This window comes from Miniopterus natalensis, chromosome 15 (genome assembly GCF_054644295.1).
Source record: "Miniopterus natalensis isolate mMinNat1 chromosome 15, mMinNat1.hap1, whole genome shotgun sequence".
Lineage (NCBI taxonomy): Eukaryota > Metazoa > Chordata > Mammalia > Chiroptera > Miniopteridae > Miniopterus > Miniopterus natalensis.
In genome coordinates this window covers 3,471,398-3,497,735 of record NC_142095.1, presented here as the reverse complement: position 1 = coordinate 3,497,735, position 26,338 = coordinate 3,471,398, and the positions used below count along the sequence as shown (strand labels likewise).

Here is a 26,338-nt window from a genome sequence, read left to right as displayed (position 1 = left end):
AGGACATTGGTGTTGATTCTGAGTTTTACTGTGACAGATATTTCTCCAGTGAATTTTCAAGAGCATGTATCTTTTGTATTTTTGTACCTGGACCTTTATAAGCTTGAGATCCATGTCCAGTTTGTGTTACAACTTCCAGAGAGAAAGCCTGAATTTTTGAGCATTTAGGGTCTTCCAGCCACTGCACTACAGATAATTAAACATTGATGAAAGAAATCCATTTAGAAGGGAGACAAGTTTGAAGTGATTTTTTTTTAAAAGAATAATTTATTGATTTTTAGAAAGAGAGGAAGGGAGAGGGAGAGAGAGAGAAACATGGATGTGAGAGCACAACAGCAATTGGCTGCCTCCTGCATGCCCCCTACTGGAGATCGAGAGCCCTCAACCTGGGCATGTGCCCTGACTGGGAATCAAACTTCCGTCTCCTGGATCATAGGTCAGTGCTCAACTGCCAAGCCACACCGGCCAGTACATGAAGTGATTTAACTTGAAGGAAAAAGGCTAAATACTCATTGAAGTTGAAACATCAAAGGGGTAACCAGAGGACAGGACAGCGGGCTGAGGAGAACAGGACTGTGCAGACCATGGTGCTGCTGAGCGTTGGGTCAGCAGGGGATGCACGTGCACAGGTTTGTTGCTGGATTAAGTGGGGCCTGCTGCACGGTGGGGACAAGGTGAGCAGAGGACTCTGCAGCCCAGTAAGAATCTCTGATTTTACTCAGGTTTTCTTTTTCTCTTCTGTCTATCTCCTTTTTTTACTGAAGTGAAATTAACTTAGCATATAATTGACCATTTTAAAGTGTATAACTCTGGCATTTAGTACATTCACCATGCTGCACAGCCCCACTTCTATTTCATTCTAAAACATCTCATCACCTCAAAGAAAACCCCAGATCCATTAAGAAGTAGCTCCCCATTTCCCGCTGCCCGTCCCCCAGACAGTCACTAGCCTGCTTTCTGTCTTCATTGGTTTACTTACTCTGGCTATTTCATATAAACGGAATCATAGAATATGTGTCTTTTTGTGTCTGACTTCTTTCACTTAGCGTAATGTGTGTGAGGTTCATCCACATTGTGACACGTATCAGTACTTCATTCCTTTTGTTTTGTTTACTCTGGTAAACTGTACATCAGATAAAACTTACCATTTGAATCATTATTAAGTGTACCGTTCGGTGGCATTAAGCATATTCACATTGTGTGCAGCCATTGCCACCATCTTCCCAAACTGCAGCAGCTCTGTGCCATTGAACTAACTCCCCCCTCCCCCCAGGCCCCGGTGACCACTGTTCTGCTTTCTGTCTCTATGAATTTAACTACTCCAGGAACCTCACGTAAGTAGAATCATATGATATTTGTCCTCTTGTATCTGACTTATTTCACTCAGCACATCTTCACGGTTCATCCGTATTGTAGCCTGTGTCAGAGTGACATTCCTTTTTAAGGCTGAATACTCTTTCATTGTATGTCTATACCACGTCTCATTTACCCATTTATCCACTGAGGGACACTTGGGACATTTCCACCTTTGGCTACTGTGAACAACGCAGGGATTCTTGAGTCTCAGCAGCCTGGTGGGCAGTTAGAGTTTCAAAGACATGTAGATTGTCACTGAGATGAGATGCCAAGTTTGGGAAGGAGTCCAGACTACAGAGAGCAGGGTCTCCTTTCATGTCCCAGGTCACCCGGACGTGCCCCCCTATGTTTCCCCCTCCCGTACCCCTCCAGCTCCCTGTCTGCAATGCACACTCCTGCCTCAAAGCCTAAGTGCCTGGCATTTCTTCCCTGGGATGCGCTTCCCCTCCCAGGATGTTTGCATGTCTCCGCTCAGGTGTCCTCTCCTAGAGGTGCCCCCTGACTCACCAGGGCTGCCTCCCTTCTTCATCATTTGTGTTGTTCTAAGCACCTATCATATGAACCAGGCTTACCTATTTGTCTTCTTGGTCTTGGCTTGTCTCCTGCACCATAAGGCGAGTCCCACGAGCTGAGCCGCCTTGTCTGCCTTGCTTACTGCCAGGTGACCGACGTCTGCAGTGCCGCCCAGGGCTCAGTGCAGCTGCCCACTTGTGCTGCTGTGGCTGCCCTTGGTGCCCTAACCACTTCTGTCTCTCCCTTTTGCTTACAGATTGCATTTACCACATCCTCTATCCTGGGCATCCCACCTATTCTCTGGAACCCCAAATTACCTTGGGTCCCCAGCACCTTCCCCAGCCACTTTGTCCACCGTCTGCCAAGGGAGAGCCTGGCTATGAGTCCACAGCATTGCCCTCAGCCCTCAGCAGGGCTGTCCAGACCCCCACGTACATGTTCCTCCTGGCCAGGGGCCGCTGGGCCTGCTGCAGGAGCCTGGCTTTCAGACCCGGTCCTTCCTCTCCTGTCAGCCATAGGCCACACGCTTCTACCACTTTCTCTCCCTCAGCATCGCCGCCAGCACCTCTCATTACTTCCCACTTTTCTAGACTCTGGTGTCAGAATCCCAGGCTCCTGCTGACTCCCCTTGCTACCAAGCCAGGGAAAGGAGGGAGGGAGGGAGGGAGGGAGGGAGGGAGGAAGGGAAGGAGAGAGGAAGGAGTGTTTTTCTCAGTGCCTACTGTGCACCTGGCACTGCTGTTCCTCAGGCTGGGGGACCCCGGCCTCTGCTGGCTCAGTCTGGCCACTCTTGGGCATTTGCCCTTCCTCTTGGGGGCAGCACCCATTACTCAGTGGCTAGGCATGTGCCATGAGGAGTGTGATCCCATGTGCTCATGTGCTCACTTGCACACTCACACATGAGCACATGCCAGTGCTCACATGCACATACACTGCACACACATGAGCACACTTGCACATGCCACACTCACAGGGGTGCACATAAGCTCACACAGCATCTCATTATGCCCTTTTCTCAGGTCTGAATCACCACTCTCAAGCCCACAGCAGACACCTTCCACATGAGAGCATTGGTCTTTATGGATTTTAAGCCTGAGTAGCTGAGTTTAATGTTTTGAACATGGGAAAATGGGTCAGGTAGGAACATGGGCATCCCTGAGCCTCTGCTCCCAGATGTTGAGCCCTGGGAAGGGGAAGAGATAGGGAGGGAGCTCCGGGTGGTCAGCCAGAGAGAGGGACTCTTCTGGTCAAGGGTGGGTCCAGCCACCTGACAGGGACTGACGGCTCCTGGGATGGGAGGTTTTGGCTTTAGGCCAGGCCCATGGGGCCTAATGATGAAAGAGTTAGTTACCCCACAATAGGCTGACCAGTGAGGGGGCATGAGGATCAGTCCTTGAGGTAAGAGGGAAGAATGGGAAGGCGGGTTAGGGAGCAATGGGGCACCTCCTGCAGGAAGCCTCCCCAGCCTGTCACCTCACTGGGAAATTTCCACCAGTGGGAGGCAAGCTCCCACTGAGGGGCTGGTAGGTGAATCACTGACGGGAGAGGCTGAGAAAAGAACCCAGGCACCTTCATGACCCTCACAGTCTAAAGGAGGAGGGGCGGGAGCCAAGTGCCACAGGTAGGTATTAGATTTCTCCGTCTGAGGTAGACCCCTCAGGAGTGAAAGGTCAGAAAATCAGAGGAGTTGTCCAAAAGGGGAAATGAGCTGCCATCCCCGTACATTTTCCTGCAACGAGGCTGACAGGGTAGGTGGAACAGTGGGCACGGTGATGTTGAAGGCTCGGGGTAGCAGATGGCTTTCCTTTTGAAATGTCTTTTAATGTCGCAGTGGGTATTATTTAGAAGAGGGCATGCTTTTCCTGCTGGAATCTTGAGTCTCATTTGCCATCTTGAGATGCCATTTGTTGTCATTCTGATTTTTCACATGCATTCAGCAGATCAGCACTTCCTGAGCGCCAGCCTGGCTGGGTCTGCGTGGCTGGCCTCGTGCTGCCTGCACTTCAGCTGAGAGGGGCCCCCAGGCGCCACAAGGGGCTGTCCTGTGTGAGGGGTGATGTGGCTGCAGGAAGGTGCAGCAGATTTCTGGTGCTTGAGCCCGGTTTTGAAGATTGAATTGGATTCTACAGAGAGCGCCTTCTAGAAAGAGAGCAGTGTGAGCTGGGAGGGGTGAGGGTCTCCCTGACCAGAGGCAGGGCAGGAAGAGGGAACTGCAGGTAGGAGGGTCTCCATTGTAGTCTTTGAGGCAGAGGACGAGTGGGTCCAGGGTGGGGCGGTGACCTGGAGCTGCTGTGCAGTGTCCCTGCCTGTGTAGTGCCGGCTGGTGGCACTTCCTTCCTGTCTGCTGGGAGGGAAGAGCAAGGACTGAGCACGGTGCGGCCTTCTTAAGGCTCATGGGCCAATTGCAGCAGCTGCCACGGGACAGACAGGCCTTTTTCAAATGGGCTTCTTAGGCAAGACTCCTGAGTGGGGCCTGCCCTCATGTCTGTCCCAGACTCCAGAGTGCTTTCTCCCCACAGCCTGTCATCAGCCTAACGAGACTTAGAGGCACAGGGTTGTGGCAGCACATCCTGTTGTCCATGCCGTTTGTCAGCCCCCGTGCCATGGAGGACCACTGGGTCCCGGTTAGTCACCTGGTGTCAGCAGAACTGGGAAGAGCTGGCAAGCACAGCACCATCCCCTTGGTGAACAGCTGTATAGAATTGGCAGGAGCTGGAAGTGGGAAATGCTGGCTCAGCTTTACGTAATGACTTCTAGAGCTTCCTAGCTTCCTGAGCCTTCCCCCTGAGCAACAAAACTGGGACACTTCACACTCACATTGTCCCCATGTGGGGTTCAAAAGCAGACTTCTGCAAGCCTGGGGCTGAGTGGGGACCAGGGGCCTTTGTGGCTTGGCTGTATCAGAACTCCTGGGCCACACTTGGGAGCCGTGGCACTCCCTGAAGACAGGGCTAGTGAATGTGGACAGAGGGCTGGCACTGGGGCCAAGGCTCTTGAGAAGGTTGTGGAGAGGGGTCAAGAATTTGCCTCTTTGCCCTGCCGGGCGTGGCTCAGCGGTTAAGCATCGACCTAGGATCCAGGAGATGGAGGTTCGATTCCCGGTCAGGGCACATGCCGGTGTTGCGGGCTTGATCCCCAGTCAGGGGCGTGCAGGAGGCAGCTGATCAATAACTCTCTCATCACTGATGTTTTTATCTCTCTCTATCCCTGTCCCTTCCTTTCTCTGAAATCAATAAAGATTATATTTCTTTTAAAAAGAATTTGCCTCTTTAGTCATGTGTCCCTCTTAGAAAGCTGAGCCTGGTAGCAGAGTCCCTGGGGGCATTCTTTTTTTTTTTTTTTTAAAGGATCTTTTACCCATGCATGATTTTTTAAAAATTATTATTTTTTTTTACTTTTTAAAAAATTCTTACTGGAGGATATTTTCTTCATTGCTTTTAAGAGACAGTGGAAGGGTGAGAGAGAGAGATAAAAATGTCGATGTGAGAGAGTGACATCAATTGGTTGCCTCCTGCACTCGCCCTGACCAGGGCCGGGGATTGAGCCTGCAACCGAGGTATGTGCCCTTGGCTGGAATCAAACCCGGGACCCTTCAGTATGCGGACTGACACTCTAACCATTGAGACAAACCAGCTAGGGCCCCATGCATGATTTTATAATTATACACTGGTTATTTGGAAAGTATTAGTTCACTCAATTATGTGGAGGCATTCTTGAAAGGTGCCCCAGTCGCCACAGGCTGGGAAGGCCACGCAGTTCCTTAAAATTCTCATGCTATATAGGGTGTACTGTGATCTCCCTAGACAGGTGAATGGCATAAATATGACTATAGCTCCCCTAAAAGAAGTTGTTTTCAAGCCTTAGAAAGGTCATTTCCTATAAACTTTGTTTAATTACAAATTCTTTTTCATTAATTAATTAAAATATCCTGTGGCGCTTCTGCTTCCTTTTATACTGTCATACAGGGATTGTATTCACAGTAGATTTGGGGAACCCCTGCTGTCGGAGGTGCTCAGGCTGACCTGAAAGACAGACAGTAAACAGGAAGTGCCTTGCAGAGGGCAGCACTGGGACCAGACTGGTGGGGGACACATTGGGAGGGAGGCCCAGGAGGCTCCACACCAGAAGTCAGGTCTCATGTGCTGGGGAGGTGTTCAGCTAGCCCCTTGGAGAGCCTGTGGGCATGGATGCAGGAGCTCCCAAGCCTCTGGCAGGGCTTGCATTAGGGGGCATGTGGGTGATTAGGGGGCCTGTGAGTGCTGCTCAAGAGACAAGCTGGTGTGCTGGGAAGGCCACTGCGGTGGGCCAGATCAGCCACTGTGGGGTTTGGCCTCCATGGGCTTCAGGAAGCCTGGTGCCTTATGAAATCAAACAGAAATGTTTATCAATGTGTACTTTTCTTCCATCTAGAGATAAGATCTAAGGTTTAAGTCAGATTGATAAATGGGTCACTGCTTTAGAAAACTTAGAACTTGCACAGGTGGAAAGCCAGGGAAAAATGGCATTTATTTTGGGATGTAAAATGTCTTCTGGTTAAATATGATGAATTGGAACATCTGTTTGCTCAGTATCCTTACTGAACTAACCCATAACTGCAAGAACAAGAAACAGAAAACCATCTTCAACAAAACTGAGAAACATCCACATACTGAAATGCAGTGAACAAAAAATGGTTTCTAAGTACAGGGACAATTAGCCCAGGATGAGGGAGGGTTCTAGAAGGGGAAATTTGCCTCTATGGAACCAGGGCACAGAGATCAGAGTCCTGAAGGCCAAACCCCAAAAGCCCCTTCTTGGACTGGTTAGCAAAGCCAACCTAAGCGGGGGCCTTTAGGAGTGTCCCTGAACCCTGTGTGATGCCAAGGAGTTGTTAAAGAGGTCGAGCTGCCCAAGGGAGTGAGCAAGTGGGCTGAGAATGGTGGGTTGCCAGCAGCCGAGACAATGGAAAGACAAAGGAAGTGAGAATAGGTATAATTGGTATCCCTGGAGAAGGGAACAAAACAAAGGGACAGAGAAATATCTAAAGGTATAATAGAAAACTTTCTCCTGAAATAAAGGAACACATACATCTTCAGTTTGAAAGAACATACTGAATTTCAGGAAAAATAGAAATGGAATATTCAAACATATCTTGGTGAAGTTACTGAACTTCAAAGCAAAAAAGAGTTCTGTTGCCTCCAGAGGAAATGTTAGTAGTGGGGAGCTAATCAGGCTGGCCCAGAGCTCTCCACAGTAATAGTCAATGCCAGAAAACAGAGAGGCTGTACCTGCAGAGTCTTCAGGGAAAGAAAGTGTGAGCCTAGAATTTTATACCCAGACAAACTGTTGTTCAAGTTTAATGACCGCATAGATATGCTTAGACATTCAAGAACTAGGGATCATGGTTCTCTTTTTTATGAGCTCTCTTTAAATGAATGAAGGAATAAAAAGCTCTATAGATAGATAACCTCCATAAGACATGAATGGAGAAGCTATGGTTAAAGGATTAGTGACCCCTCAACAGAGTCCTTAGACTAAGGGGCTGGCATCTATGGCTCACTTGCCCTCAGGTGAGTCATTGTTCTTGCAACATTTGTCACAAGCGCTTCGGTGCAAGAGACAGTCAGCCTTCAAAGTTACATTGAGCTGGTGTTTGATGCTTCAGCTAACTGATGCCCACCCACAGCTCTCATGCCTGGGAAAGCTGCAGGAGGGAGGTGAGGATGGTGCTGAGTGAAGGTCAGAGGTAAGCACTACATGTGTCCTCTGATCTCTTCCCCGTAGGATGAGGTGGGCCTGGCCTGGTTCTGAATAAGATGCTCCAGGAAGCTGGATGTCACTTGGGGGCAGGTCTAAGGGTCTGGGTTTGTTCTGTGTCATGGATGACAAATCCATGGCCTTTGCATTATGTGCCCTACTGCTGTGTTCATGACAGACCTTACGAATTGACAGTAACAATCTTTCCCACTGATCCTTCTCAAACCCAGCCCTCCAGGAAGTCACTGTCAATTAGTGGGCATAGAGGAAAGTTGCCCTAATTTCCCATCCTTGTTCTGGATTCTGGAGACTGGCTGTGCCTAAAGGGAACCAAGGCCAGATCAGACTGTCCTGAGAGATGCTCTCAGCCCAGTGGACCCACGTAGGCCTCGCGGCTGGGGAACAAGGTCAAGGGCTTGCTTTCCTTGCAGTTATTACCTGGCTCCCATCGTGCTCCCAGCCTCCTGGCGGTCCCTCCTCTCACACTGGCAGCTTCCCCGGGCCTGTGTTTCTGCCAATACTCTTGCCACATTCTCTGCCTTCCTTACCGACCTCCAGTCTCATCCCAAACACTTCCCTCAGCAATGGCAAAGCAGTCAGAGCTCATTACCTGAAACATGTTTTCTCCTGGCCCCGATTTACTGGATTAGGACCCACTGAAACTTGTCACAGGAAGAGTCAACTGCTGGTTTCTAAGTGGAAGGGATGAGTGGAGGTGGTGGGTATTGGGTAACACTACGGCTTTTTCACGTGGGTTTGTCTGCTCAGGGGTGTGAGTATGTGTATGCCCAAGTACATCAGTACACATCTGCTTTGGGGACTGTCACCATGCTGGCATGGTGCTTTGCCACTGCCTGTACCAAGGAGGACCTAATTCCCTAGGGTCTTTTGGGTCTTGATATGCCCTCAGAGTGGGCAGCAGCTTCAAGGGGCTGGGAAGTTAGGAGGGGAGGATGTCAGCCTCTTGGGGAGCTCTGCGTATAGCATGACCCCCCCAGGAACCCTATGTGTGTCATCTTCCCTCCCCAGGTTGAAGGGTGTCCCTAACTTCAAGAGAGCATCTCAGAGACTGAAGATGGTGCTAGCTCCTGCCCAGTCATAGCCTCCTTCTGAGGGCTGCAGCTGCGTGTTAGAGACCCTCATCTCTGAGCTATGGCTGTCAGCAGAGCAAATTTTTTTTGGTTCATAGGTGGTCAGGAAAGGTGGTGAGGGCAGCCCCCAGTGGCCTGGGGCTCCCCTGACACTGACCTAAGTACCCCTTTAATAGGGCAGGGCTGGGGGCAGGAGAGAATCTTGTCTGAGCAATCAGTAGAGACTCCTTTAAAGATGGGGAGATTAAGAATTTCCTCAGCCCAGCTGGTGTGGCTCAGTGGTTGAGCTTCAGCCCATGAACCAGATGGTCACGGTTCGATTCCTGGTCAGGGCGCATGCCCAGGTTGCGGACTCGATCCCCAGTAGGGGGCGTGCAGGAGGCAGCCGATCAATGACTCTCATCATTGATGTTTCTATCTCTCTTTCCCTCTCCCTTCCTCTCTCTGAAATCAATAAAAGCATATTTAAAAACAAGAATTTCCTCAGCAATGGCTTCCAAATTAGGGCACACTTGCCAAGGAGGAGAGGGAGCCACAATAGTCAGCTGAGGCACGGGAAGGAAACATGAAAATGCCTATTCACATTTATTTCCTGTCTCATCCTTTCCAACTCTCCCATTTGGGGAGGTGTGTTTTATCAACAATAGACATGCACAGACTTGGTGGGTAAATATTCATACATTGAGGATATGCAAACGTGTTTTATTGATAGGGACACATGATCAAAAAGGCAGGAGTTCTTGTGTGAAAACTGGAATTTTTTCTAAATGAAAACTTCGTCCGTCCTCCCATTCATTCCTGAGAGAGTTGCTTCAGGACCCAGGGCCTGGCCCGGTTGCTTCCCGTTCTGCAGCCCCTGCCTCTCTGCCTGAATACACGGGCCACGGTGGCCCAGTGGTCCTTCCTGGTGCGGGTTTCAGAGGGGACAGTCCCCCCGCAGCACCCTCCCGGCCGTGATTGCCTATTACAGAAAGGTCAGCCTTGAATTTATTAAACCTTGTTTGAAGCTGTAGGACTCTTCCGGCTGCTCTGACTTAGAAAAACAGCTTCCTTACGTTCTCTTCTTTCCCGGTGAACAAAGACAGCCATTTATTTATTGGTGTGAAATGTTTCTCTTCCAAATATCCCCCTGGAGGCAGTGGGGGCCATGCCCTAGAGTGCTGCCAATGCGGAGCCAGCCTCGTTTCCCTCTGGAGTGTGCACTGTCTCCGGGCCTCCCTGCTTTCCTTTCCTGTCTGCTTCAGCCTGAGCAGGTCCTCCCTGTGTGCAGCTCCCAGCGCGGCTCCAGCTCCTTCCCACCCTGGACCAGGGCAGGCGCATCTCTCCCTAGTGGCCCTGCCCTTGTAGACATACCTGGTGGCTGGAGCATCTTCAGTGTCTAGAGCTTGTTGTCCTCATGCCTTCCCTGAGGGTTTCTGCAGAGAGGAGCCCAGCTTCGGATAAGTGCAGCTTGGGCTGCTCCTGGTAGTGGTCATGGTGTGGGACCGGAGGCACAGGGTATTGAGGTGTGCCCCTCCCCAGCGTCCTCCTGCCCTGCTAGACAGTCTTAAGACTTGTTTCTCACAAGTCAGTAGCCTTAAGTCCTGGAAGGGAGGAAACCTGGTAGAAATCCAGCTGTTTTTACACCCTCTACCTTCCTGTCCATCTTTAAGAAATATCTATCCCTAGATAGGGCATTTTAGTCTCCCCCTGCTCAGCTTCTGGCCACACCTCCACATCTCTGCCCTCTCCCTCCTTGCTCGCTTGCCTGTCCTCCTGTGCCTTTTCTGCTTTATGGCAGTGCCCCTCTCCCCTCACTGTCCTTACCCCAGCCTGCCCCAAGGGAGGAGCACTGTCCTCAAGGGGCCTCACTGCTGATGGTCCATATCCATGAGCCAGGCCTTCCCTGGGGCAGGGGTGGGTCCTACCTGTGAACATCCCCTTTTCCTTCTTCCCTGCTTCTCCACCCAGGGGAGACCTTTGTTGAGGGGGGCCTCCTGGGGGCACACCTCTTTCCTCCTGGGGTTACTCCAACCACCCTGGTCCCCTTGGGACTTGTGTCCAGGGCAATGTCACAGACAGATCTCCTGGGTCTCCTGCCATGGGTGGACCCTCTGTCATGAGTGTAGCCCTTTCCTCCACAGCTTCTTGGGCTTCTCAGCCTTCAGGTACCTGGCTTCCTCACAGCACTGTTGACTGCTCCTCCAGGGAAGCTTTCTAACTGTGAGAGAGTGTGTGAGTGTGTGTGTGTGTGTGTTTTCTCCCTTCTCTGACTTCTCTGTTTCTGGCATCTCTCCTGCTCCCATAAATGTTGGTGCTTCCTAAAAATCTTCCCTGGACCAGTTCTCTTTATGTGGTCTCTATCCTAACTGAACCCATAACTCTCCCAGATAAAAATATCTAGATTTGTCTGAACTGAAACCAAAGCTCTGACCCATATCCTGATGTCTCTTGGATGCCCCCCACCACTAACTCAACAACACCAAACCCAACCTCGTGATTTTTCCCTTTCATTCCCCATTCTCCACCCACCAATTGGCTTCTCCCCGTGGGTCCCCCATCTCACTCAAAAAGACCACTCTTCCTTGGACCTCAAGCCAGAATACCCTCTGCTGAGCCTGCCCTCCCTCTCACTCCGGGGACTACCTCTTGGGCTATTGCCTTATTCTCACTGTTTCACTGCCTCCACCATTTCCTTGACACAGAACCCAAGCACGGCCTTGTCTGAAAAGTTTAGAGGCCCTGCTCTCCTGGCTTTTGCCATATCAACTCTGAGCTTCCCAGTGAAGCGCATGCTATTGCCAGGAGCTGTTCTCGGTGCTGAAATCGCGCCTACTCCCAGGCTCTGCCTGCCCCGCACTGCCATGCAGACCGAGCATGCTCTGTCCTGCTTGCGGGCCTTTGCGTGTGTTGTCCCCTTTCACCTCCGGAAGACAGCCCATCCATTAAGACCTGGTTTAGATGTCGCCTTGTCCTCAAAGCCTTCTCAGTCTTCAGCCCCTACCCTGGACCGTGTGGAGGTGTGTCTTGCAGTGATTTGTTTGCACACCTGTCTCCACTCTAGACTGGAGGCTCCCAGAAGACTGGATCCCTGTCTGATTCACTTTTTAAAAATTCATTTTAATTCAATATTGAATAGGTGTTTATAAAGAATAAAAGAATACTTATAAAATATGTATAAGATGTAAGGATAACAATACAGTGAACACCTGTAAGGACCCACCTTCCATTGTAAGAGACATAATCCATTGACACCATCAATACCTATCACGGGGCCTGAAGCTAGCCCAGGGTCAGTAAGTGTTCGTGGATGACTGAATGCCCAAATGAACGAATGAACCTCTGGTTTTCTCAATTAGCCTCAGTGTTGCTGGGCAAATTCCAGGTGAAGTGGTCATAACTAAATCATGTGTCTTCCCCACTCTGTGAGCTCACTGGACTGCTCACACATCTTTCCATTTACTTTGCTGTGCTTACTGAGTGCCCACTCAGTGCCAAGCATGGTGCTGGGGCCTGGGCTACACTGGGGAGCCAAATGTCAGAGACTTCTTAGGGAGCATCCACTTAAACAGCTTTTCAGAAAAAGAAATAAAATACAAAGAGGCCAAATTGCAATGCTTCCTGCCCTCTACAGCCTCACTGTGCTCCCCCAGAGAGGCAGGGTGGGATAGTCGTTAGGGACAGGGGCAGGTGGCCTTGATATTGGAATCCCAGATCCACTACTTGCAAGTCCTGATGGCTTTGTGAGTTACTTAACTTCTATGTGTGGCTGTTTCTTTATCTGTAAAATGGGCAAAGTGGATCCTAGCCCATGGATTTGCTACCCCATGGGTTTGCTATAAGGCTTAAAGGAGTTAATATGTGACAGATGCTTTGCACACAGTGGGGCCCATGGTAAGGGCTCTGTTGGCATTGCCTCCTCTGTCATCCACAGAGGTTTTCTGTGGTGGGGCTGGGGGTGCAGCCAGAGGCTGGAGAGGACTCCAGGGGTCATTTCTGCAGTTCTCTCCTGCAGGGGAGGGCTGAGTGTCAGGATGGGCACCTGCAGCTTCTGGGCTCACCCTCTCTGTCCTTCCCTTCCCTTCCACGTGAGGATTTAAAAAAAAGATTTCCTGTCACATATCAGACAACACGGATGCAGTAGAAATTGCTAAATTTCTCAGAAGAAACCTCGGACTTCGCACTCCTGAGAGAGTGCTGCAGTCCCTTCACAGGTTCTAAGGGCTCTCGTAGCTTCTGACTAGCTTTCAAGGGCTGCTTCTAAATGACAGCCCCAAATAATTTAAGTAAAAAAGGAACTATGGAATAACCAAGTGTGAATATTTCTTAGAGATACACAGAAATTAGTCTACTGAGAGGCCCTAGTGCCAGGTTCTGAGAGTGGGCCAGAGAAGCTGCAGCCACCACCATACTGGTCTTCATAGCTGGTGGCAGAGATGACCCTGAGGGGCTAGACCCGGCTCTGGTTATCCCACTGAAGGAAAAAGCGCAGGCATGTGAAACCGGATGGATGAATGTAGGTTGCTCTTGGTTGATGGAAGAAACATTTGATAGACATTTAGTAGAGTTTCTTTTTTCTGGAATAGTCTTTATTAGACCAAGGTGTGTCTCCATCAGCAGTTCCCAGAAGAGAGGAAGAGCTTCAGTGTCTTGGAGTGGGCCTCCCCTGTGGGCTTCTGGACCTCTCCCCTCTGAAATGGCTTATCCCAAGATGTCCTACCAGTTGGCTCCTGAGTCTTTTTGGCAAGCAGATGGCCTTCATATGGGAAGCAAACTTAGAATCTCTGCCTGTTAGCCAGACCCTGCAAGGGCAGAAGGGCCAGGCCGGGCTGCTCTGCAGGCAGCTGTGGCTGGGCCTCCGTAGTGGCTCTTAGCCAGTCTGCCCTGTCCCCTGGGTGTCAGTAGCTACCCAAATGAATATAGACTGAAGCAAGAATGGAATTTCAGAGAAGCCGTAGAAAGCATTGCCTTTGGCTTTTTTGTGCTCAGCTTCTTTCAAATTGGAAAAGAAAAATTGGCAGAAATGAACTTAAGTTGGGTCAAGAGAGAAGGAATGTAAGAGAATTGAATTTAGCCTGATGGCTTGCCTTCTACCTCATTGAATTACTCAACTCTGCTGGCTCTGCTGCAGTTGGGCCAACATCAGGATGGAGGTGGGGGTCAGGCACATTGGACTCCCCTTTGTGATTCCTCCAGGGCTGGGTCCTAGAACTCCAATCCCACCCAGCCTTGCGCTAACGGAAAAGTAACACTCACTCATCTTGATGGACTTGGTCTGGCTTCAGGCCTGCTGGAGGACTGCCAGGAAGAAGGGGTCTTTGTTCTTGTCTGTGATAGCATGAAGTAGGTATTGAGGTGCCTCCCCCACCCCTCTCCAGCTATCTGGGGTCGGCCTCTGAAGGGGACACGTTAGAATGTAGCAGACCTGCCAGAGCAGTAGTTCTGAATTTGAGCTCTATCTTGGAATTGCCTGGGGAGGAAAAAATGCTAATGCCACCATCCTGCCTCCACAGACTCCCATGTAGTTTGTCTGTGGTTTCATCTGGGAATCAGAAATTTTAAATCGCCCTAGGTGTTTCTAATATATGGATTTAGAGCCCTGGCACTCAAAGTGTGGTCTGCAGACCAAAACAGAGGCATGACTTTAGGGACTTTTTAAAATGCACACCCCACCCTAGATTTTTTGAGTCAAAATCTGTGCTTTATCAGGATGCGAGAGGGCACACTCATGATCCTACCATATGGCCTGGTGCTGAGGGTTCAAGTGGGAGATGCTTGTCAGGGCTGAGTGCAGGCACAATCAGCACTCAGCCATCCGTGGCTGTGATGATGCCGCTGGGTAGGAAGAGGGTGGTGATGGGGCTTGGGAGAGGCCCCTGCAGGCTGCTTCTCTAAGATGTGTCTCTAACGTAGTCATTTTCAATTTCATTTCAGCGTTTCCAGGAGACTGGACCCCAAGGACCCCCTGGGTAGCCAGAGAGCAGCTTCCCCAACCCCGAAGCAGGCTCCTGCTGCTGCTCCCAGCCATGAGAGCCCCCGAGAGACAAGGGCACAGGGCCCAGCAGGCCAGGAGGCTGATGGTCCCCGCAGGACGCTGCAGGTAGACAGCAGGACACAGAGATCAGGGCGGTCCCCCTCTGTGTCACCGGACAGAGGCAGCACCCCCACATCACCTTACTCCGTCCCCCAGATCGCCCCCCTTCCCAGCAGCACGCTGTGTCCCATATGTAAGACCTCGGACCTCACGTCGACCCCCAGCCAGCCAAACTTCAACACCTGCACCCAGTGTCACAGCAAGGTCTGCAACCAGTGTGGGTTCAACCCCAACCCTCACCTCACCCAGGTAACCACCTCTGCGCCGCTCCCCCCACCTGCCTTCCCACGCCTTCCCTGCCTTCCTTCCACTCTGTCACCAACTCTCTTTTCCTCTCATCTACCTTGGCCACCTGCCTGTGTCTTCCTGGGGCTTTGTTCTGGTTCCAGACATGGTAACGGAGAGCAAGGCCTGGCCCTGGTCTCCTGAGGGATTCTGGCACCTCCCGAAGGCTTGGGCAGTCCCAGAGCAGAGATGCTTTCTTACCTGGTCCAAGTTTGACCTGCGAAAATGGCGTTGAGAACCAAAGACAGTCTCATGGACAACTTTTCCCTGTGGATACTCATTTGAAGAGGGCCCTAGGCCAGCCTCTCTCCCTGACAGTGGGCCCTGGAAGGAGAGCAAAGTGTTGGAGGCGGGAAACTGCCTTCCGGGGCTCTGGTTTGTTAGCTGGGGTGGAGCAGCTGCCCATCCCAAGTAACAACCTTGGGATAGAGACCCTGGTTGGGGCCAATGGGTGACAGTGTCCTACACTCACCAAGAAGCCACTTTGGGGCCATTTTCATGAGCTGGCCTTCTTTCTGCCCCCGAGGGCCCTAGCTCTACAGCCCCACCCTGGTTTGTTCAGGATGTGTTGAGTTGCTGTGGGATGCTCAGCCATACTCCTGGAGGCTGGCTGCTCCAATGAACTAGCTGAGCCTGGGCCATGGCTTTGAAATGAACTGAGCGGATTTGCTGGCTTCCTCGCTCTCCTCAGGGGCAACCCAGAGGACTTTCTGGTTCTCCCTACGCCCAGCCCTGCCCTTGGGCAGGATGGAGAGTGGCTGACTGCAGATACAGGCTGGCTGCTCTGGAATTATCAGCAGCAGGAGCCGTTTGGACCACGTGGGTGGGGGATAAGTGAGAATAATTGTTCTCAGGTCGGGGGCTATTTGTGACATGAGGTGCTGTGGGTGTGGGACGTGTGGTTTGTGAGAGGTAAGTGTGAGAATCCGAGGAAGGCGCTGCTGGTGTGGGGAGATGACTCAGTGCATTTGGAGTCATTCCTGGAGTGTGGGGGCTTCCTGAGGAGGCGTGCACACTCGTGATCATTACATCTGGGATTAGAAACGGCCCGTCCCTGCCCTGATTGTTAGGTAAGTGTTTGTTCTTCGGTACTGAGAACAGTGTGGTTAAGGCCAAGGCAGCTCACCTGTGCCTTCTGCCAGGGAGAAGCCAGAGCACCTGGTCTCACAGGAGCTGGGAGTCATGACAGGGATGAGAGATGCCACTCAAGGCATCTCCCGGTGCTGGCCTTGCCCTCTGGGTTCCCCTTCCTGAGATGCTCACTCAAGCTGCAGGACCTGAACGACTTTGGGTGAGGTGGGCAGAGATCAAGGGAGAGCCCCATACAGTAGCACCATTTTCCTGGTGGGCATCCTAGTCCTTACCACACAGTGGGCTCCTCCAAGCCAAGGATCTTGGCGAGGTGGGAAGGGAGCCAGCCTTTGAATGTGCCTGGAAAAACAGCAGAGTGGGAGGACCTTGGCCACATTTGGTCCATCTGCCTTACTGCTGGGAGGAAGCCGAGGCTCAGGGCCAGGAGGAAAGGGGCCTGAAACTTGCTGCAGACTCACACTGTTTGCAGAAGAGCAGATCTCCCAGTACTTTAGGCACGTGCCGGGCTGGAAAAATGGAATGATTCTTTGCAGCGAGGTTCTCAGGGCCTTCAGCACCCCGAAGGGCACATGGGGCTCCAAGGCAGGGCTATAGCTGGCAGCTTTTCCCAGACTCCCTCTCATAGGACGTTAGGGCTGTGGTTCCATGGCAACCAGTTTGGGAAATGCTGACCTAGTTCTGCAGGTTCTTACCTGGTGAATGCACTTTTGTGCCGGGGTCTCCATGCAGAACCTTTTCTTTCCCATGTTGGCTTTCAGTGGTGTTGCTGCCAAGGAGAAAGAACCTTTGGCACATCTTCCTGAGGGGCTGGAAGAGTTTGATTCTGGAGTTGGAACAGGCGCCTTGTCACTTAGCTAAGAGCAGATCCACCTCCCTGGTCATGCTTCCTCGTAATGAGAAAACAGGTTGGCAGGTTCTGCTGATAGATCCACCCTGCCCAGGCCACATTTGGTCTGATAGATCCACTCTGCGCAGGCCACATCTAGTCTGAGCACCTCCCTTGCTCTAGTTCAGAGGCAGGGAGGCTGTCCAGGGGGGGGAGGCTGTGCCTGACAATGCTCATGTGGGAATCAGCCCTGGCAGAGGGGACTGGCAGCTTGGGTCCTGTGTCCTGCCACCAAGGTCACGGCAGCCTCCTCATGAGGGCACATCAGCTTCTCAGCTTCCTGCAGGCAGAGGGAGGGGTGTAGCAGTCTTAGAGAAGGATGGGGGCCCACACAAGTGACATGGAGGGACCCGTGGCTTCCAAGACTGTTAAGGAAGCTGCTCTTGGATCTCTGTAAATACAACCATGGGAAATGGGCTTTTGCTCACGAGTGTCACAGGTGGAGGATCACTGGCTGTCTTGTAGCTCAAGTCATAGCACGATTAGGAGCATGACAGAGCTGTTGTGCTGAAAGCTCCAGCTCCATGAGGACCAATGAGCAGAAAGGAGGGAAGGACTGGCACCACTGGGCCGATGGTCAACAGAATTCAGTGTTTCTGCTTTTCTGTCTCATGACATCTGTCAGGATCTTTTAATTTATTTTTTTAACATGTTTTTATTGATTTCAGGGAAAGGGAGAGGGAGATAGAAACATCAATGATTAGAGAGTCATGGATCGGCTGTCTCCTGCACAGCCCCTACTGGGGATTGAACCTGAAACCCTGGGCATGTGCCCTGACCCGGAATCGAACCGTGACCCCCAGGTTCATGGGTCAACGCTCAACCACTGAGCCACACTGGCCAGGCCAGAGTCTTTTACTTTAGCTGGGTCCTGCAGGAACAGCAGGCCAGGTCTGGAGCTGAGACTCACATGCAGCTAGAACAGTCAGCCCCGTTTGACCAGAGCTCTCTGAGCTCTGGAACCATTGCTTTTCTGGCCAGTGGACCCAAGCTTCCCTTGCCAGCACTGGGGCTGCTGATGGGAACTACACTCACAGACGTGGTGCCTGCTGTTTTGCCCATGCCCACATGGCTTGCTCTCAAGGCTGTGACATCTGACAGGAAGATGCCTGCCCATGCCCTCTGCTGGGGGTCCAAGTGCCTGGGGCACACGGAGATGGCATGGAAGTCAGGGAAGGAGCTTAGCACACCCTCTGTTTACAGAGGAGGAAACCAAGTCTTGGGAAGTCTTGGCTTATTCTGGGTCATTCTGGAGCAAAGGAGCTGGGGACCCAGAACTAGTGGCCAGGTCTTCTGTGTCCCCCAGGGGCTCCCAGCCCCATTTTCCCATCCACAGTCAACTTTTGCTCAGTCTGAGGATGGCTCAGAACAAGCAGGCCCCTCTTCATGGTGGAGCACATTTCTTCCTGGGGTTCTCCAGTCCTGGAGCTCGGGGTAAATAATTTAACCTGTTTGAAACCATGGAAAAGACTGGTGGTTTCCTTGTGGGGTCCGAACATTTCTTACTACCTGCAAGAGAGCATCCTTGTGAGGATGCACTATTGGGAGGCCAGAGGTGTTAGCATTTAAGCCCATTCAGTGTCCAGTGATGGGGGTGGAGAGCAGGAAGGCAACGCTGGGGTGAGCAATGGGATGGGAGTGATACGGGCTGGAGAATACGGGCAGTGGTCGGCAGCAGGCATGGGCCGTCTCTGCCAGTCCTCCTAGAGGCCTCCCTGCCCTGCTAAGAGCAGCCCAGTAGCACCTCCTGGCCTGGACTCCTCCAGATGTGAGTCTGCCCATCCCTCCCCATCTCCCTTGCTGTAGTCAAAATCTTATAAGCCCCTTCAAGAGAACTACAGAAATGTGATCATGGCCTTTCCTTGCCTATTCCAAGGTTTAGACTTCGCTGAGACCAAGTCAAGGATGTTGAATCCACTGTGTGTCCCCACCCCATCCCCCATTGGCAAGCCTTGGGCTTGGCTGCTTATGCAGGGTGGGTGGTGTGGCGAAGGGAGGGAGACGACGAAATGGCCACAGTCCTCTTCCTCCACTGCCTGCATCCCACTCCTTTCCGCCCGGGCTGGGGCACCAGATGGCCCGGGGGCGGTGCTGTGAGTGCGGCACAGATCCCTTTGCTGCAGCCACCAGCCTTGCCCTCTTTCCTCTGCTCCCTCCTGGCCACACTGCCACCGGGGCCCGTGAGGAATGAGGAGCAGGTGTGAGAAGGACATGGATCAGCAGTGGGCTGAGGAGGGCAAAGGTGTCCTCCTCCTCCCCGAGCCCAGGAGGAGGCGACATCTGCACATGTGCCCAGCCTGCCCCCTCCACCTCCAGACCAAGTGGACGTGGTCCAGGAGGTGGGCCTTTGGAGGGCCTTCCTCCCACCATACCTTAGTTCTGGGCAGTCAGCCTTGCAGGACAAAAACGACAGCAAGAAACAGATAAATAAAGTGGGACCAGGGAAAAGGGACAAGAGGGGAGAGGCAGCAAAGGGACGTGATAGAGAAAAGCAGAGGCAGGAAGAGGCAGAGGAGGAAAGCTTGGTGCAGTAACCGTGGCTGGCTGGGAACCTAACCTGTTGGTTCTGCTTCTATTATCTGCTTAGCTCAGCCTTTGGCCTGGGCGGGCCTGCCTGTATCCCCTCAGTCAGAGGGTGGCCCTCAGCCTTCTTTTCAACCTTTCCTTCCTCCATAGGTGCTTTTTGAGTCTTTACCACAAGCCAGAAACTGCCCTTGGTTCTGGAGAAGCAGGTCGAGCTGAAGCAGATGTGTTGCTCAGCTCCTAGAGCCAGGAGGCCAGTGGAAACGGCAGCCCTTCCACCAGTAACCACCCACAAACACATAGTCACTCCTGGGTGTCACAGCTGAGGAGGACCAGGAGGAAGGCCGTGTGTGTGTGTGTGTGTGTGTGTGTGTGTGTGTGTGTGTATACAATGCATGGTCCATGTGAGGGCCTGGGAGCAAGCCAGGTCCAGGGTGGCTGGGATGCCATAGTCAGGACCAGGGGGTGTGCAGACCCTGCCGGGGTCTCTAGATGTGATTTCAAGGGTTTGGAAGGGGCAATGAGAAGGTCAGGAGTGCTTTGAAAAGCACCTCTTTGGAAACAGACAGTGTTGATGGTTGCGCAATATTATGAATGTACTTAATGCCACTGAATTGTACACTTAAAAATGGTTAAAATGGCAAATTTTACATTATGAGGAATAGAGGTGTCAAGCAGGGGTAGGGGGATCAAGGGATATCAGGAGGTGGAGGCAGATGAACAGATTCTCCCCCTTTCATGGAGCTCCAGGCCAATGAGGCTTCCAGCCTCCACTCCCTATGTCCCAGTCTCAGATGCCAGGCAGGTTTCCAGGGCCCCCCTCAGGGTCTTGACCCAATGAGACTGGCATAGGCCTCCTGTGGGCCAGGCCTGGCTGAGCCAGCTCTGGATCGTTGTCCCCTGCGCTGTAGTACTCTGGTACCTGCCCGTGAGCCTGATGCCAGCCAGCTGACAAGTGAAGCACAGATTGTTGGCAGGCTTGGGGAAACTGGATGCCGGAGGGGACCTGACTCCCTCCTCTGGCCTGCCCTTGTCTAAGGGCCCTGGAGGGGATTTGTACCTCTTATTGAGGCCTAGCTAGTGACTCACTGCCCGGAAGAGCGTAGAATCACACTGGCTGGTGAAGCTCTCCCAGGAACCTCTGGATTTGGCACCAACAAGAAGGGCTCATTTATAAGCTGTTTCTGTGATGTTTCAACTTGTACCAAAATGGAAAAAAGCATGAATGCAGCATCAGGCATGATGTAGGTGCAGAGTGATCTGACACTCTGAGTGCCTGCTCTCCCAGGGAGGGCTGAGCCTCTGAGCAAGCCACTGTTCTCCGCAGGAAGGCAGGCAGGCCCAGTGACGTCTGCAACCCCCCTCCTTGCCAGTGGGGAACTGAGAGGGGAGCCTTACGTACAGAAGAGCCTGTTACTACTGGGGGCCCCCAGAGCTTCCTGGCAGCCATGGAGGTGGCAGGGAGGCAGGCATCGCTCCGGAGAAGAAGCAGGTACCCTGGGCAGCATCCTTTGGCTAGATGCGGCAAACAAAGCGCGATCCCACCCTCTGAGGTTAAAACACAGGTGGCAAGCTTCAGTGTCACCAGAATCTGTGAGGAAGATGTAGAAGCCCCTCCTAAGAACTGCGCCCACTCCCCTTCCTGCCTCAGAGCCCAGTGAAGGGAGCAGCAGGGAGAGGCCACTGCAGGCAGATCTCAGCTGGCTGCTCATTCAGCGTGTGGTTCATAGCACCCAGCCTGGTCCCTAGGCCTCAGGTGGACAGTGCCACCTTAGCTGCCCTTCTGCCCATTGTCCAAGTAAAGGAGCAGCTGAGAAAGTCCCTTCAGAGCCACAGAGCCCACAAGGCTCAGCCTTTCTGAATCCTCAGCAGTCTCCTGGCAGAGAGGGCAGTCGCTCCTTATGGGAAGCCTCTTTCCTGTAGCTTCTGCTCCCCCCCCCCCTCCCAGCCACCTCTTGGCCTGCACACCACCCTGAGCCTTCCCATCCCTGCTGCTGCCCAGGCCCCTACTGGGCTGTGGCGCATGGCATCCATGGAAGCCCCCAGCCAGCCCTCTGAGATAGTAGGATGGCTTCCTTGCTGGCAGGAAGGGCCAGCTTGACAAGGTAACCCTGGGAAGTCCCCTTAGCTCTACCTCTGGCTCTTAGGACATGAAGTCTGTGGCTGGTGGCCAGCCCATCTTCTGGCCGTGTGCTGGGTCAGGTTCATGGACAGCAGGCCCTACAAGAGGTTCTTGCCACGCTAGTAGAAGGCTATTCCCTCTCCTTGTGGGAGCGGCTGGGAGGATGACAAGGAGCCACAGGCACTGTGTACAGCTGAGGAAGACTCACTGCTGCTGGTCCCAGGGCTGGAGAGTCTGCCACAGGCCTGGCCATGTGGACCCAGCCTAGGTGCGCAGGTGGGCTGGGGTGTTCAGATGTCTCTCCCTGCCCAGTGGACAGCCTTCATTCCCGGGGCGCAGGGGTGAGGACCGAGTGTGGAGGAAGAGGCCCAGGACAGGTCGGCCAGCAAACTCCGGCGACCCGTGGGGCAGGCAGAGCGGGAAGTCTTTCTGGGCTCAGAGAGCTCCCCTGGCCAGTATCCTCCTTGGGAGGCCTTGCGTGCTGGGCCTGTCTGCCTGGGCCTGAACCTGAGAGGGGCGGGGAGGGTGTGGTCAAGGCTCCTTGCTGTCTGGAAGAGGCTTGATAGAAATAACTGCTCCCATCTGGGCGATGAGTCACCAAGGGGACATTTCAGCCCTTTGGGTTCTATTTTAGGTGAGATGCCTGTTGACAGCCTGGTTGACGGGACGAGTAAGGGAAGGTTCTTATGGTGAGTGCGGGAGTTTTACCACATGCCCCACCCACCTTGTTCAACCCTGTTCGGAACCCAAGGGGGGTGTCACCCTGAAGTCCCAGGATGAGAAGCCTTACTTACCAGATCCCTCTTCTCGGAGGGAAGTCCCACCTTGCCGCATGGAGAAAATAACTGGGTGATTAGGTCCAGACTGCCCGGGGTATTTTAGATTGCGTGGTCAAGGGTGTGTTCTGATAGGGAAGTGACGCTTGACCTGAGACCTACACTAGCAGCTGGGCTAAGGGGAATAGTGCGTTCAAAGGCCCGCTCAGGAGTGAGCGCCACTTAGAGCGGGGCCCCGCGGGTCTGGGGTGGGGCGGCTCAGCGGAGATGGTGGGAAAGGAGGCCAGACGGGTGGGGCTAGGCAGGTAGAGGCCTCACGGGCCACGGCAGAGGCCCCACGGAAGCACGATGGACTCCGCTGGAGGGGTTTGAACCCATAGGTATACGTTCTGGTTTATATGTGGATTTTTTGGAGGAAACAATATTATTGGCTTATGTAACTGGAAGTCCGGGGGTAGCCTTAAGGCATAGCTGAATCCAGAGGATTAAATGAAGTCATCACATCGGCCCCTTTCTCTTTGTCTGGCTCCACTTCTGGCTGGCTGTGGACTTCACTCTTAGTGTCGCTCTGCATGCTGGGAAAGAAGGTTACTGACCTTCCGAGGCAGCATCCTTCGGCTAGGACTCCAAAAGAAAAAGATCCTCTCTTATTGTTCATTCGCCACTTACCAGGGCTGGGCTCCGGCTGCCGTCTTCAAGGTCACATGCCAGGCCCTGCACCACTGGCTAAACCACCCACTGGCCCCGCGTAAGTCACGTGCCCACTTTACTGAGGGAGGGGTTGTGACGGGGAGAAACTACACGCCTGCCATGTGAATAGCAATACATGTCTTGTTTGTTATGGAGGCACAAATTATCCCATTTTATTCAAACGTGTCATCCTGAAGGAACAAAAAGGGCTTATTTCGTTCTACTTACATTGTCACTTGCGTTGTATTACTTTGCTCGCTCGCGCTGATCTTGTGCTCAAGATTTGTCATGTCTCCTGTCTCCTTGGCTAGACTGTGCCCCTCCAGGACAGGAATCGTAGTTTCTTCTTATTCTCGATGCCTCCGTCTTGCACCCCCTTTTACTTATTTATTCTTCCTGCAAGTTCTCACTGAATGTCTGTTGTAGCAGGCACTGCTAGGGCTCGATTTCCCTCCTCACACATCTGGCTGCTGTGTGGTAATGGCCTGAAGGGAGCAGCAGGGGAAACAGAGTGACCAGTTGGAGGGTATGGGGTCATCCAGCCAGGAGGGCAGTGATGGACAGGTGAGGCGGGGTTGGGGTGGACTGATGCACACAGACCTGAGATCCAGCCCGTGCGCAGTCAGGAGGACTCTTGAGTGGGAGGGTCTGGCAGGCAGTGGGTTGGTGGTCGTGAGGGTAGGATGCGGAATGCGCGCCTGCCTCTGCTCTCCGCTCCACGTGCCTGGTAGCTCCTAGCAGACAGGGCAGTGTTATATGCCCTCTCAGCCCTGCCCCTTGGAAGCCCAGTAATATCTGAGGAAGGCTTGGTGCTCCCACCTGTGCTGGGAGCTGGCTGTGGTGCCTTGGAGCCTGCAGTGACCTGTGTCATGGGTGCCCCCAGCCCTGGTCATCCTGCTGACCATGATGCTTCCTCCTCAGGTGAAGGAGTGGCTCTGTCTGAACTGCCAGATGCAGAGGGCTCTGGGGATGGACATGACCACGGCGCCTCGCTCCAAGAGCCAGCAGCAGCTGCACTCCCCAGCCCTGTCTCCGGCCCATTCCCCAGCCAAACAGCCCCTGGGGAAGCCAGAGCAAGAGAGATTGCGGGGCCCAGGGGGACCACAGCCTGGCCCTCGCCAGGCAGAGACAGCCAAGGCCACCTCAGTGCCGGCACCTGCCCAAGCAGCCGCCCCTCCAGAGGTGGGGAAGGTGTCTCCTCAACCCCCTCACCCCATCAAGCCTTCCACGGCTGAGCCCAGGCCACCTGGAGGAGAGACCCTGGCCAAAAGTGCCACCACAGTGCCCTCTGGGCCTGGTGCTGCTGAGCAGACCCAGGAGGGCCTCACTGGGAAGCTCTTTGGTCTGGGTGCATCGCTGCTGACCCAGGCGAGTACCCTCATGTCTGTGCAGCCTGAGGCCGACACCCAGGGCCAGCCTGCCCCCAGCAAGGGGCCACCCAAGATCGTCTTCAGTGATGCCAGCAAGGAGGCTGTCCCAAGACCCCCAGGCTCAGGGCCCGGGCCGGGGCCAGCACCTGGAGCCAAAGCTGAGCCTGCAGCTAGAACAGGTCCTGTATCAGGGCCTGGAGCCCAGGCAAGAACTGGGGGAACAAGCAGTCCAAAGCCTGGCAGAGCAGAACACCAGGCAGTGTCCAAGGCTGCTGCCAAGCCAAAGACCATGCCGAAGGAAAAGGCCACCTGCCCACTGTGCCAAGCTGAGCTCAACGTGGGCAGCAAGGGCCCAGCCAACTATAACACCTGCACCACCTGCAAGCTCCAGGTGTGCAACCTATGTGGCTTCAACCCGACGCCCCATCTGGTAGAGGTAAGAGAACTGGGGTCATGGGGGACATGGGGAGAGCAGGGGCCAGAAAGAGCTCCAGAAAGCTGGGTCTGCAGCAGTTGCGGGGCTGCCCCTACACTACTAATGCTGCAGAGGGCTATGCTCTTTTTCTGTCCCTGCCCCAGGCCTGTCCTTCCCTCAGAGAACTAACTGGCACAGTGGATGGGGTAATGGTGCCCACTGCCTCTGACTGGCTGACGAGTGCCCTGAGGCTGGTCCCAGAGGTAGCCAGGCTCAGGAGGCCCTGAACTGGCCTCCCATTCCCAGCTATCATGAGCATGACCTTGATGAAAGATTCCAACCTCCTCTGTTCAGGTAGGAAGAACCTGAGGTCCCACTTGGCCCATGGTCTGTGACCCTCACAAGGAGTTAAGGGCTGTTAGGCAGAGGGCTGTGCCCATGCCCAGGGAAAGGCAGAAGGTTTTCTCACAGTGGAGCAAGCCATATCCCATTGCCCAGCCCCTAGCCCAGCCAGGTGGTATCCTCCTTCCATCCCGTTCTGAGGTCGTTGGTGTTGGGGTGTTGATGTTTGCTTGTCAAAGCCACAGTCTTTGGTTCTGTGTTTTCCCTTGGGTGAGCCTGGCTCTCCTTGGAACTACTTGTGGGATGCTCAGAGATGCTTTCCTTCCCTGTAGGAAAGTTTGAGGGGGTGCTGGGGTTGCGGTCTGTCTCTCTGGATCCCCTGCTCCAGGGAAAAGTGCTGGGCACTGTGCAGAGCTGGGTGGAAGGGAGTAGGAGGCCCAGTTTCTTTGGAAGCTTGGAGCCCCACCTGGGAGGCACAAGTGGTGTGGAGGTACCCTGGTAGAGCTGGCTCAGCCCTGGCCTTGGAGCCTGCCTCCGATCTTCCCCTTCCCCACTCTACCCACTTAGGACCACCTGGTGAACCCTACCTTGGCTGCCCTGGACATAAGTGGCTGTGTCCCCTTCTGTGGCATGCCTTGGGGCCTGCGATTGTCTCATCTTGGCAAGTGGATTTGTCCCCTTGCTGTCATGTCAGGAGGCGGCCAAGCCAAGGCTCCTCCTCCTGCACACAATCAGCCAGCTGAGCCCTTGCATGGCTGATGTTGGTCAGGGGAGTGTGGAGTCCCAACCCCTGCTGGCCGAGAGTGGGACAGTAGAGTGGAACGTGGTGTTGCCATGGTCTGTGTGGCACCTGTTCTGACTTGCCTTGAGCCAGGCCTCTCTGGAAGCTGCCCAGTGTGATGAGGAAGACTGTTTTGGCCGCCATATTTCCCAACATGCAAGGAGGGGCAACCCTGAGCAAGACAAATGACATTCTCATGTGATGCCAGGTGGCCCTCTAGTTCCCACACTGCCACCTTCCCAAGCCCTAGGTCCAATGGCTCACTGAAGGACCGCTGGCCTGGCTGG

General features: G+C 53.3%; 1 protein-coding gene across 1 annotated transcript in view; it reads left to right on the top strand.

Moving 5' to 3' along the window:
* BSN (bassoon presynaptic cytomatrix protein) overlaps positions 1-26,338 on the top strand; it is a 66,876-nt gene that overhangs the window by 17,134 nt on the left and 23,404 nt on the right. The window contains exons 2-3 of the mRNA XM_087824564.1: positions 14,610-15,018; positions 24,065-24,949. Of these exons, the coding sequence (XP_087680690.1) occupies positions 14,610-15,018; positions 24,065-24,949 (1,294 nt within the window). The remainder of the gene's footprint in view (positions 1-14,609; positions 15,019-24,064; positions 24,950-26,338) is intronic.